This window comes from Cervus elaphus, chromosome 31 (assembly GCF_910594005.1).
Source record: "Cervus elaphus chromosome 31, mCerEla1.1, whole genome shotgun sequence".
NCBI classification, from domain to species: domain Eukaryota; kingdom Metazoa; phylum Chordata; class Mammalia; order Artiodactyla; family Cervidae; genus Cervus; species Cervus elaphus.
This window is the reverse complement of record NC_057845.1, coordinates 20,434,621-20,448,552: the sequence shown is the minus strand read 5'-3', so window position 1 is coordinate 20,448,552 and position 13,932 is coordinate 20,434,621. Positions and strand designations below refer to the sequence as shown.

General features: G+C 46.5%; 1 protein-coding gene across 3 annotated transcripts in view; it reads left to right on the top strand.

Moving 5' to 3' along the window:
- Positions 1–1,077: 1,077 nt before the first annotated feature.
- CXADR (CXADR Ig-like cell adhesion molecule) overlaps positions 1,078–13,932 on the top strand; it is a 68,286-nt gene continuing 55,431 nt past the window's right edge. For 2 of the 3 annotated variants that reach the window (XM_043892711.1, XM_043892712.1), the window contains exon 1: positions 1,078–1,459. In XM_043892711.1, the coding sequence (XP_043748646.1) occupies positions 1,225–1,459 (235 nt within the window). In that variant the 5' untranslated portion in view covers positions 1,078–1,224. The remainder of the gene's footprint in view (positions 1,460–13,932) is intronic. The other variant, XM_043892710.1, reaches the window with a different exon arrangement.

Below are 13,932 nucleotides of genomic sequence, written 5' to 3'. Positions count from 1 at the left end.
GGTCAGCCCCTGCAGGCAGAAGCCACATCGCAGGGCTGACAGGGAGAGTCTGGAGATTCAAGATCTCATTCCCAGGTCTCCCAATCACCGCCCTCTTCCCCACCCCCAAGTCTTTAGCCGTCCCTGCTTATCCCCACTGGTCGTTGGCCAATCTCAGGGCTGGAATAACCTTTAAATAGAAGGGAGGAAACCCAATCTGGGAATTTCCCAAATTAGTTCCGTCATTATTGAAGACGCAGAAAAGCCTCTAACCTTCTAGTACAACAGCCAAAGGACCCTACCTTACGGGAGCGAATGCCCGGGGAATGCCCAGTTGGCTTCCTCCATTGAGGTGGCGCTAGTGGTAAAGCTTCCCTGGTGGCTCAGACTGTAAAGAGTCTGCGGGAGACAAGGGTTCGATCCCTGTGTCAGGAAGATCCCCTGGAGAAGGAAATGGCAACCCACTCCAGTATTCTCGCCTGGAAAATCCCATGGACGGAGGAGCGTGGTGGGCTACAGTCCATAGGGTCGCAAAGAGTTGCACACATTTGAGCGACTTCACTTCACTAGTGGTAAAGAACCCGCCTGCCAACGCAGGAAACATAAGAAGCGGGTTCGATCCCTGGGTTGGGAAGATCCCTTGGGGGAGGGCATGGTAACCCATTCCAGAATTCTTGCCTAGAGAATCCCATGGACAGAGACACCTGGCGGGCTACAGTCCACAGGGTCGCAAAGAGTCAGTTCAGTTCAGTTCAGTCGCTCAGTCGTGTCCGACTCTTTGCGACCCCATGAACCGCAGCACGCCAGGCCTCCCTGTTAATTAAGCACACGTGCCCACACCGGGATCCTTAGGTGTGAGAGCCGGCGCCAGCAGCAAATCTCCAGAGGTAGGAGGCGTGGCTGGAGGCTCCTACCCTTCCCCCCGGAGGGTGGGGTAAGTGCAGGCTGGGCCGACTGCTTTAGCAGCCCTTTTGTGTCGGGGGTCAGGTGGGCGAGGGTTGTCTCGTGCCTTGCCTTTAAGCAAGGGTGCGACAGCAGTTTCAGGCGTCTGGGGAGAAGAGCTGGTCCGACCCACGTGCACCAACCCGATTTAAATGAAGGCATGGAGGCGGGGACCCAGGCTCCGGCTTGGGGAGAGTGGCTGCTGGAGCACCTCAGCGCCCGAGCTCCGGGGGACAGGAATGCTTTCCCGGGAGGGCTCCCGGGGCTCCTGGTTGCCATAGCAACCCCACGCACCCGACGGGGATGGCGCGGGCCGCCGGGGCTTCGCTACTACCGGAAGTGACGTGTTTCACCTGCCGAGCGAGGGCGGGGTGGGACCGGGCAGCGAGGTGCGGCCGCCGCCAGCCAGTCGGGAGCGCGCGAGGAGCTGGGAGACTGAGACCCCGGGGTGAGAGCCGCCTACCTGCCGTCGTCTCCCACGGCCGGGCCGCCACCATGGCGCTTCTGCTGCGCTTCGCGCTCCTGTGCGCGGTGGCGGGTGAGTCGGGGCGGGGGGGCGCGGTTCGGTCCCTCGGGTCCCCCTCGCCTGGCCAGCCCTCGGGCGCTCGCTGCCTGCGGCCACCCGGGAACAATGAGGCGTGGGGGAGGGGGCGATTTGGGGCGCCGCGGCCGGCGGTGGCGGTGCGCGCCGAATTGCGCCGGGGTGGTTCTGCAGGACCCGACGCGCGAGCCGCGTAGGTGGGGTCGCTGGGAGGGGAGCCAGGCGGGGACGTGGGGTGCCCGGTGGGGGGGAGCGGGCAGTGGAGTGGGGGGAGGACCGAGCCCCGGGCAGAGGGAGCGGCGGCGGTGGAGGGGCACCCGGGACGCGGGCGAGTGGGCGCGGCGTACTGGGTGCGCCTGGCGCTTCTCCCGGACTATTCTTTGCTGCCGGTGCAGGCTTTGCTTTATTTGCTCTCGCCCTTTCCCTTGTTGGCTGCTGGGCCGTGTCTGTCCAGGGTTACTCGATTTCAAAAGCCTTGGGCATCAGCCGGTTTTCAGGTGCCGAGCTGCCCCAGCCAGGAGACCGAATTACAAACGCCATGATTAAATGTACAGTGAGCTGCTCAGCGCCTCTGATCGTCCAGGCTACCTCTAGGAAAGAGGCGCAGAGCGATCTGCAGGCTGAGCATTCTCGGTCTCTGGGAAAAGGCGAGCTCGAGCTGTACTCGACGGTAACTCGGCGAAGTAAACCGTGGAAAATCGGAAGTAGGTTCCGGAAAAAAAAATGCAGTATTGATTTCGGCAGTCGCCGGGCCGAGTGCAAAGGAGAAATTAGTAACCTTGAGTTTATAATGTTTTGATTCATGTTGATGATAAGATAGGATGACTTATACGGGGTAATTCCGAAAGGATCCGCCAAGTCCATGTTCGACTCTTTGTCAAAGGAGGAGGAAAGGGCTTTTAAAATAATGGGGACAAAAGACGTGGTCATTTGATAGTTTTTAAAAAGACGGATTTGTTTCCATGTCCGTGCTTTAGCCTACTGATCTTGTTATGTCAAAGTAAGCGCTTGTCTCATTGTAGAACCAAAAGATTTCAGTAAACCACCCACAACAAAACATCCATCGGTGGGACCCTAGGACAGACACTTTGTGTAGCCCCGGAAGGATAATTTTAAAGCGCTCCGAAGCTGGATAGAGTGGCCCGTTGTATTGGGATGGCTCTCTGCTTCCTGTTGAAACGTTAATTCCATTGTTGGATGCCACAGCTGTGAGCATTACTCATGGGATCAACATTCTATTAACAAGTCTAATTTTCGATCTGAGTCTATATAGCATTACCTCCACATTTTTAATGCTTGTCATTTCGACATGGCTGAAATATCCAAAGTAAAGCTTCCGGAAAAGATGAAAGATCAGTAACCATTTTAGGTGATAGGTTTTTCACCTTGTTTTGGTCTAGGACTAAACCGAAGAAGTTGAGAACATTGTGATCTCTGTGGAAAAAAAGGAGAAAAATGTTTTAGGCTACATCTAAAGCAGAGAAGTGGAGGAATATAAACTTTATAGAGGATTCTCCATCCCCTCCCCCCAACCCCCATATGAGGATAATTTCATTTCTTCTGGATGCCTCACTTTGGTAGGCACAATCTAAACCCAGGATATTTTGATAGGTATAGAGTCCTGCTGCTTGTAAACTGCACACGGTACAGTGTACGTCTCTTTAAAGGACTATTGTCTTCAACTAAACTAGTTTTACTTCAGTTTTCCTGCTTAAGCAAGAACTCAAAAGCTGTAATTGATTTATGGCTTTGAGTATTTCTTCAGATACTTCTTGACACTTGAGAAATTGATTGCCATGAACTCAGTTTGAGTGGTAACACAGTTGGAATCTGTTTGACAGTTGGCAACATAAGGTGGAGGCTGACATTAAAAACGAGCCATGAGTAGTTCTTCCTCTGGAGTTGTCTCTATGTGGGTTGCAGAGTTTTGTGGTGTACTCTGGTTGCTGGTGGGACACTTTTCATTGCCTTCCGAGTAGCAAGCTGTTCCACTAGTAGTTAGTTACCGTAGTAATAGAGGAGTAGCAGTAACAGTAAAAGTAAGGCTTGATTTTGCAGTTATTAAATGCCAGGCACTGTTGCAAGGCTTTACATAGACTTATCCAATGTACCTTGCAGCCCTGGAGGATGTGTATTGTAATGATCCCAGCTGCACAGATGGAGAAACTGAGGCATGATGTGGTTGTATAACTTTACTTGCCCAGATCGTAAATTTCCTCCTGAATCCCTGCTTTTATCACTGTGCTATCACTTTCCTCTTTGATTACCTCTGATCGACACCCTAAATTAATGTCACCGGTTATCTGTCACTTATTAAGAACTTGCTCTTGGTTTGACCACATGCCAGGTACTGAAGCCTTTTATTAGTAGCCTCTTATTAATAATTTCATAATCTCAGTCGAATATTTTCGGACGCTCTAAGAACATGAGGATCCAGGGCTTGGACTGGTGGTGTAAGCTTATATGGCGCATGACCCAGCAGCATTGTTGTCACCTAGGGATGGCAGTGTGAAAAATTTGAGGCCCTGCTGCTTTTCACAGTATCAGTCTGAGTGAGAGTAAAGTCCTGGCCAATGATTCTGGTCTCCAGACTACTTGTTAGCCATTCGGTGACAGCAAGACCCTGTTCTCTGTGAGCCTCACTCAGTTGGTTTATGTGTCAGGAATACTTACTGCTTTGGTTTACCAGGAATATTTTCCTTCACTTAAAAAAAAAATGAAGATTAGTAGATGTGAACTTTATCCCCTCCATAGTCTGTCTCTTAAGTACATTCCTGTATTTATGCCACCACCAAAAGTCCCCATTATACCAGGGCAAAAGTTGCTTTTCCTCCAAGGCAAGCCACCCAGCATTGGCTCCTTACCCTATCTGTTGTGGGGTTTCCATAAAAGTACCCAATATATCTCACTGCGCTGGGTCGTGGGCCTCATCTGTGTTGCTGTTCACGGTTACAGTCCCAGTGTTAGCCTGTGGTGCCTAGCAGATAGCAAGTATTCAGCAAATGCTGAACGACCAGACGCTTTCAGCCTCTTTGCCACTAGGCTTAGGGATATGGTACGGCTGTCATCAGTTACATCTGTTATTCTCTCCTGGTCTCACGCCCCTACTTCAGTTGTCAAAGGTATCAATAATCAAGTGCCAAATCCATCCATTTCTTTGGAGCTCCATGACACCTGTTTTGGTTCCTTTCCACTGTGTTCCCCTGCCCTTCTTTGCCTTCTTCACTACGTCCCTTAAATGTCAGCCTCCCCCATGATTTGGCCCGATAACCATCGCCTCCATCTGAAACCTGGATCTTCATCTATCCACCACTGCATTCTCAAAATAGTCACTAGGGACATCAAAATGTTGCCGGCTCACCTCTCTTTTGATTTCTGGGCCACTGTTTCCAGCTGCCTTCAACATTCAGCCTTCCACTTTGCATGTGCTTGAGTACCTGAGACTCTGCAGGTCCTCAGCTGAACTTAGCATTAATTAACTGATTAAATGGTCCAGTCATTAAAACATTTATGGCCTGCTGCATACTGTGGTTGTGCCGGATGCCCTGACAGTTGTATAGGATTTTGCAAGATGCGCAAGGTTTGATGAAGCATTCCCAGCAGATAGAAATCTGGACGGAAACCTAACTTGCCTTGGGAGCTGAGATGTCCAGGGCATACGAGGCATCTAACTAGCCCTTCTTTTGATGTTCAGCTGAGTCAGAGGGACATGTGGGGTGGAGCTTGAGGTTTTGCATGTTAACAGGTTCCACGTGATGTCACTGCTGACTGCACTTTGGGCAAAGGCCTGGAGACTGTGTGGAGAGCTTAGGGGAGGATCGCTGTCTGTCAAATAAAGTGTTGTCTTGCCCCCTGCCGCCCAGGAGTGGCACTAAGAAGCTCATGGAGGTGTTAAAGAAGAGAGGCTGTACACTGAGAATGATTCTTTTGAAGGGTGTAGAGCTCCACGATCCATCTGGAGGCAGGGAGAACCACAGCTCCAAGGCAGGAATCCATCTGGGATGACCTGGACATGTGCAGTCCCTGGAAATACAGCAGGAGTGGTGCTGGGCCCCCTCTTCCATCTGAAAAGTTGTTCTGAGGGAGGTGCAGTGTAGCCCAGTATCTGGTTGATTGAATGAGTGGGCAAGAAAAAGCTGGAGGGAAGGAGTAAGGCTTCTGGCTTGAGTGAGTGGTGATGTCACTAGTCTACAGAGAATCAAGAAAAAAGAAGCAGATCTTAGATGACCGAGCTTTGGACCAGTCGTATTTGCGGTGGATGCCTGAGAGGAATGGAGGTGAAAGAAATCCAGTGGGAAGATTCCAACAAAGGACTGGATCTCAAGAGAGAGGCAGAGATGGGTGGTACAGAATAGAGAATCACTGCTGATAGTTTGACATCTTTGTCAGTTTAACCAGGAAGAGCAGGTGGGACTCGAAGAGAAGGTGAAACGTGAAGCTGGAGAACATCAACATCTTACTAGATGGCGGGAAGTGAGGAGCTGGGGATGGGAAGGGGTGATGGGAATGCCGGAGAGCTAGAGGATGAGGGGGTCCCAGAAATTGATGAAGAAACGAGACCAGTGGGTCTTATGTTAGGAAATTGTTGAGAACATTTGGGAAGTTATTGATTCCAGAGAGAGGACAGTTCCTATGCTGATAGTAAAGCTAGATTTTAGTACATTGAGGAGGGGACATCAGGTAAGTAGAGAATGTACTTAGAGATGTACTTTGCACTTGTAGTTGGTTTGATAGTGCGTGTTGCTGGGTCTTCGCTGGCAGTCCAGTGGTTAAGACCCCGTGCTTCTATTGCCGAGTAGCAAGGGTTTGATCCCTGGTTGGGGAGCTAACATCCCCTATGCGTGTGTGTGTGTGCGCTCAGTCATGTCCGACTCTTTGTGACCTCATGGACTGTAGCCCGCCAGGCTTCTGTGTCCATGGGTATTCTCCAGGCAAGAATACTGGAGTGGGTTGCCATTTCCTCCTCCCGGGGATCTTCCCAACCCAGGGATCAAAGCGGCATTGCAGGCATTGGCAGACAGATTCTTTTACCACTGAACCACCCGGGAAGCCCTTTTAAGATCCCACATGCCACCAAAAGACAAACACAAGAAAGTAAAAATAACAACAAACAAACAGTGCATGTTGCAGATGTGGCCTTAATTTCAGGGGACAGTAGCAGACTCCATGGGAGAATGAAGAAACCAGCAGATAAGAGCTCTAACTTGTATGTGTGTGTTTAATGAAGTTTAGATGATTTACAGTATTTCAGATGTACAGCAAAGTGATGCAGTGTGTGTGCATGTATATATATTTATGTATATACACATAAACTTTTTCATGTTCTTTTCCATTCTAGGTTATTACAAGGTACTGAATATGGTTCCTTGTTCTATACAATAGGTGTTTTTTGTTTGTCTAGAGCTCTCACTTCCAACCATCCCTACTTGGAACCTTGTTCACATGATATTCTTCCTTGAAACAGTGTATTCCTCTTTACACTCACTTCAGGACTCTGAACCTTTGGCTTCCCATCTCATTTGTCTCTTATGTAGGGATTCCCATCAACTTTAAGGAAGCTTGAATAATCCTTCCGGACATGCCCTCAACCCTTATATCCATTATATCCCTCTCTAAGCAGCCCCCGTCTCTCTTTTCTCCACCAGATCTCTTGAAGGAGTTTGCTGCGTTTGCTGGCTCCAGAGACTTCCTTCATGTTCATTGCCGTACAGTCTGATTTTCACCCCCCTCCTCCTGTGAAACTGCAGTGGCCGTGTGGCTGCATCGCACAGTGGACATGTCACACTGTCAACCTCTTAAAGCGAGAACGGCTCTATGGGCTAAGCTCTTTGCTCCTTGAGTCGTCCCTCATTGTCCTCAGTGGATCCACTTTCCTCCCTCTGCTTACGTGTCAGTTTCTGGCCTCAGTTACCATTTCTGTCCCTGCGGCCTCCAGTTTTTTTCTGGTCTCACTAACCCAAAGCTTTGCCCATCACGTCAAAAAACCACTCAGTCGACAGCGCTGCTCACACTTGGCACGGACACCAGCAGTCAGCTGACCCTGCCCCCACACCACTGTTCTCTCGCCCATTAAATGGCATTTTCAGCCGCCAGAATGCCCAGGCAGAAATCTGGGTGCCTCACTTGACTTTCCCCCTTCTCTCCCCAACTCACACCCATGTGTCTAGGTCACTTGTGTCCTTGCAGCCACCACTCAGAGTTCAGAGTACTGCCATCTCTTAAGATGGTTGAAATAGCTTTGTAAGTGGTTTCTCATTGAGTAACTAAACGGGGAACGATGGACTAGGCAGGAATTTCTGCTTGTTGGCTTCAGAAGAGACGTGCAGCAGGGGCAAGAGCATGTGAAGATCAAGAATAGGTCTGTCATCTGAAGAGGTGAGCAGGGCTGGGCCCGTGGCCGCCCAGGCTTGCTGTGTGTGCCAGCTCTGCCTCGTGTGCCTCGTCGGGGTGAATTTGTATTACTCCTCCAGTCTCATCGTAATCCTCTGCTTGAAGCCCGTTCTCCCCCTCCGTTCAGTTCCTCCTTTCCTCTGTCATGCTCAAGTGTAAGTAAGTAAGCAAAGGCAAGAGTTGAGACTAGGAGCTTTTGTTTTTTCCAAACTTTTTATATTGTGTGGGGGTGTAGCCAGTTAACAACGTTGCGGTAGTTTCAGGTGAGCAGCGAAGGGGCTCAGCCGTCCATGTACATGTATCCTTTCTCCCCCAAACCCCCCATCCAGGCTGGCACGGAGCATTGAGGAGAGTTCCGTCTGCTGTACAGTGGGTCCTTACTGGCTACCCATTTTGAATATAGCAGTGTGCACAGACCTTCCTGAACTCCCTAACTATCCCTTCACCCTGCTTCATTTGGTGGCCAGCAAGTTTGCCAGCAAGCAGTATTTAATTTGATAATTATTACAGTAATTAACAGGCTTCCCTGGTGGCTCAGCTGGTAAAGAATCTGCCTGCAATGCTGGAGACCGGGGTTCAGTCCCTGGGTTGGGAGGATCCCCTGGAGGAGGGCAGGGCATCCCACTCCAGTATTCTGGCCTGGAGAATCCCCATGGACAGAGGAGCCGGGCGGGCTAAAGTCCATGGGGTCACGAAGGGTCAGACACGACTGAGCGACTAAGCACACAGCACAAAGTAGTTAATTATTTAGGTAGCCTGAAAAATAATTAAAAGTTAACTAAAATGAGCTTATGGCTTGATCTTACTGTCGTTCATCTATCTACCTTGCTTTTTAAACGATTTATTAAAATGTTCATTGGCTTCGCCGGGTCTTATTTGTGTCTCCAGAGCTCTTCACTGTGGCATGCACACTGGTCTAGTTCCCCAGCCAGGGATCAAAGCCAGGCCCCCTGCGCTGGGAGCACGGAGTCCTACCCACTGGGCCACCGAGGAAGGACCTTGCACCTCTAGAGAAAATAAATCTAATGTTGTAGAATAAATGTTAGATTGGTTTTGAAATTAGTGTTAAGAGTGTGATGCTAAGTGGAAGTAAAGAGCAGTCACCTTCTCTAGCTCTGGCTTCTTTACCTTCTACCTAATTTCTTCAGGAGGGCTGCAATGGCAAAGGGCAGAGAGTTGGGGGGGTGGGGGGGCACTCACGTTGGCACAGTGATCTGTGAAGGACGCTGGTCATTCCTGGTTTGGTGATCTCTTGGGAGCCTATTATCGGTGTTCTTTGTAATTTGTTCAGTTTGTTTGACTCCATTACTGTCTCCACCTGAAGGAAAATGGGTGGGAAGTTGAAAATGTTTCTGTGTTGAGTGGCAAGATGGTGACTTAAAGGGACATTTTATCTCGTCCTTTTCCACTGGTTGTAGGCTTTCCCTCCCCTCATGGACTCAACTTTTCTGGTTTCTAATAATGAGTTGGCCAGTTGAAGTTTAAGCCTTAAAGGCCTTTGCTTGACTCAGCAGTATTTGCAGTTCATTTTAATTGGCAGGATTCCGGTAGAAGCAAAGATGATTGCTTGCTTGTCATCCTACAAGGGAAGGTAGGATAAGGGACAGTAACAGCCTATTTTTAGGGTGGGTGTGAGATCCGGGACATAGTTCAGTTTGTCCTTTGATAGTTGGTGAGAAAAAGGATTAATAGTCACATTAACCCGTGTTTACATACTGAGACAATGCACTTTTCTTTAGAGACTATTAAATCACTTCCATTCTTTCAAAGGTACTTTACAGATTGGGGTGGGAATAACTTTGTTTCATTTATTTCCAAAAAATATCAATAAAACTGTGTTTAGATTTCAAGAAGAAGCAACAGAACTCATCACGGTTCCCTTTTCACTTCCCCATAGTGTCACTATGTTCTATGTGAGTTTTATAGGTTTCTCCGAAGGAAGAAACACCGATAAAAATGCTCTCAAGGAATCTCAAGGAATATGCAGATGCAGTGAAATCAAATGTGCTGCACCCCATCTTTGTTGCATTGTCAGAGTAACTCGAGTTGACCCTCCTCAGTCTCTCAGACTCCCCAGTGAAGAGTGCTTTGAACTCTTGAATACCAGGCGATTCCCAGGGGGGTTTTCTTTAACGAACCAGACAAAAACTTTCAAGTGTTTTGTGCCCTGGATAGTTCTGCAGTAAGAATTGAGAAGACTCTTTGACCTACTTGGTTGTACAACGTGAAATCTGAGACTTATAGAAGGAACTGGTGACTCCGTGCTAGAAGAGTATCTTACTGTGTTTTTAAAGACAATTTCACACGCATCTCATTTGAATCCAGTCTCCTGACAGCCTATGAGTAGGAGGTTTTTTAACAGGAATCAAGTCATAAAGCCAAGGCCTAAGTCCAATAAATTATGGCATTGGTCCAGACAGTGCCGTCCTAGTAGGAACATAATGCAAGTCACATATGTCTTTTAAAACGTTCTGGTAGTCACATTTAAAAGTGAAAAGGAAAAGGTTGAAATTAATTTAAATATAATTTTGTTTAACCCAGTATATATAAAATATTAATTCCATATGTGGTCAGACTGAACATCAATAACATTTTTTTTTTTTCATACTAAGTCTTCAAAATCTGGTCTGTATTTTACCTGCAAGCACATCTCAGTTTGCACTAGCCACATTTCACATGCTCAGTAGCTGGGTGTAGCTACCACACTGGTTACCACAGGTCTAGAACCTGGAGCTTTAATTCCAGTCACCTTCCACTACATTTAGTTTCAGAACATGCTGCTGACTGAAATAGCGTGGGTGTGGTGTGCCATCAGAACAGCTTCCTCAGTGGGAAGTGCCTTTGGAATTGCTGTCATGAGATTGTATCTAAAATATTTATATCACATAATACTCCTGTTGGCAACAAGTTAAATAAAAGTCTCACTTCTTATTTAGTTTCTTAAAATCATCAGAGAATTATATAAACTGTCTTTATTTGATAGTTACATGCATTTGTATTTTAGGTATAAGGTAAAAAACCAAATATAGAGGAAAAATAATATTTTTAGCTTGCCTATGAGGAAAATAAATGCATTTGTGGAAATATCAAAAGTAAGGATAGGGTGGTCCCTGGTGATGGTTGCTAGGGAAATTTGAATTCATTTTGGGATATTAGAAAGGAAATCATGCCAAGATTGAGGCTGTCAAGTTAAATATACTTACAACAGGAATTTTTTTTTTTTTGGTAACTTTTTCTTTATTAACTTCATGGTTTTTCGTAAGATCAGTTTATTTGCGTGTTTTGCTGTAATCTCTTTGCTTTTTTAATTTTCTGTGATCTCTCTAAGACACTTCACCTGAGTATTGTTGCTGCTGTTTTAGCCAAGTACTCACTTTTTCCTCTTTCATGTTAATTAAAGGAAGGAAAGAGAGCCTGAGGTTTTTTTGAGCAAGGAGGCAAAGGCAGATTTCTTAAAATGGAGCGATACATACTAATCTCTGAAGGTGATGAAAATATTCACCATGGCAACGGATCTGCTTTACCCATAATGCAAAATACTCAATTTGCATTTGTTTTGCCAGAGAATTCTGAAATTAGCATCTCTGTATTAGAGAACATGAGGAAAGTAGTATGCTAAAAAGGCTGAGACTTAATTTTAATCAAGAAATGAAATTTGAATTCTTTCCTTCGATGAGTCTGTCTGTGTGCCCATGAGGAGAGGAGGAAAGAGTGGGTCACAGTCCAGTTCAACAAATACAATCTGTGTGTCCACATTCCTAACTCCCCCGTTTGGTTTTACATTGTAATTTGTGCTTTAACTGCTCCTGATTTATAGGCTACCTATTCAGTTTCTCATACAGGACCTCAATTGCTGTGGACGAAGTTTGGGGAAATAAATAATATGTATGTGTGGGTTAGGGATGGCAGTAGGTTCTTTTGCAGACAAGAGGAAGATGTCATTCCTATACTATGGGCAAGCTTCAGTCTGGAGGAGGGTGACTGGCATTTAATCCTGAATAAAATAAATAAAACCATAAATAAGTAGATAAGTAACAAATAAAGAAAAACGGGTACAGACTAGGGCAAATGTGCTATGTGATGTAAAAACCATATGGTTTTCTGATTATTCTCTTGAGGACCCACTGGCTTCTCCAAATCATTTCCCCCTTCACCTTGTATGCCAGCCTTTCAGCCCACTGTTCTTATTGTCCATTTGGCTACAGTTTTTTTTAAAGTACATTTTTATAAAGCATCAGAAATATATGGGGTGGAGCCTGCAGTGAGGCTTATTGGGTCTTAGTTCCCTGACCAGGAGTGGCAGCAAGCTTGCCGAGTCCTAGCCACTAGACCACCAGGGATAAAATAAAGACAAGTTTTCCGAGTTAACTCCTTCACTTTTTTAACTTCATTTTTAAACAAACCTTTCACTTGTAGAAAAGCGTGCTCTGCTCTACTTAGTCACTCAATGGTGTCAGACTCTTTGTGACCCCATGAACTGTATGTAGCCTGCCAGTCTTCTCTGTCCAAGGGGATTCTGCAGGCAAGAATATTGGAGTGGGTTGCCATGCCATCCTCCAGGGGATCTTCCCAACCCAAGGATTGAACTCAGGTCTCCCACATTGCTGGCGGATTCTTCACTGTCTGAGCCACCAGGGAAGCCCCAAAAGCATGCAGTTTAGAGCATTATTTACCAGTGAGAGAGCATTATCACAAAGCAGACACATCTATACAATTATCATCCAGGTCAAGAGATAGAACATAACCCACCATCAGAAGTCCCCTCCTGCCCCCTGCAGTCATTTCTGTCACTGTCTTCTGATTTCTAAGGGCATAGATTGGCGTTGACACTGTGTACACAGAATTATACAGTGTATGTTTTTCTGCCTACACTTGGCTTCCTGTCACGTTGGTGCAGTTGTTTCTGTTGGATAGCTCTAGTTTATTCATTTGCTTTGCCATATGGTATTCTGTCATGGGACTGTACCACAATTGATTTACCCATTCTACTGTTGATGGACATGTTTTTCCTCTCATTTTCTGCTCTTGTGAAAAATGTGGCTATGACATTCTCAGCCATGTGTTTGCGTGCACACGGTAACTATGAATGGCATTTCTGGGGTCTTGATTACACATCTGTTTAGCTTTAGGTAATGCTACCAAATGTTTTCCAAAATTAATTGTACCAGTTGACACTCCCTTCTATAGAGATGAGACTTGCTCCAAATCACAGCCTTTTTTCATTTTGTTCTGGTGAGTGTGTAGTGCCACATCACTGTGGTTTTCTTTTTTAAACTATTTTATTATGGCAAATTTCAAATATATATAAACTAGAAAAAAATGGTACGATGTTATGATATAAAACCAGAAAAATTATATGATAAATGGTATTTATCATACCAAAAAATAGTATGATGAATGTCTTTGCTCCTCTTCATCAGCTTTCAGCTCATCTCCGTTGGACTCATGGTACCATTCTGCAGTCTTTCCGCTCTTCTCCCATTCCTCTTCACATATTAAAGATTTGAACCAGTCTCCAAAAACTTCTCCTAGTTCAGTCATTCAGTTGTGTCCAGCTCTTTGCAACCCTGTGGACTGCAGCACGCCAGGCCTCCCTGTCCATCCCCAATTCCCAGAGCTTGCTCAAATTCATGTCCATCCAGTCAATGATGCCATCCAGCCACCTTATCCTCCCTCTTGTCCCCTTCTCCTCCTGCCCTCAATCTTTACCAGCATCAGGGTCTTTTCCAGTGAGTCAGTTCTTCACATCAGGTGGCCAAAGTATTGGACTTTCAGCTTCAGCATCAGTCCTTCCAATGAACACCCAGGACTGATCTCCTTTAGGATGGACTGATTGGATCTCCTTGCAGTCCAAGGGACTCTGAAGAGTCTTCTCCAACACCACAGTTCAAAACATCAATTCTTCAGTGCTCAGCTTTCTTTATGGTCCAACTCTCACATCCATACATGACCACTGGAAAAACCGTAGCCTCAACTATGGACCTTTATTGGCAAAGTAATGTCTCTGCTTTTTAATATGCTGTCTAGGTTTGTCATAGCTCTTTTTCCAAGGAACGAGCATCTTTTAATTTCATGGCTGC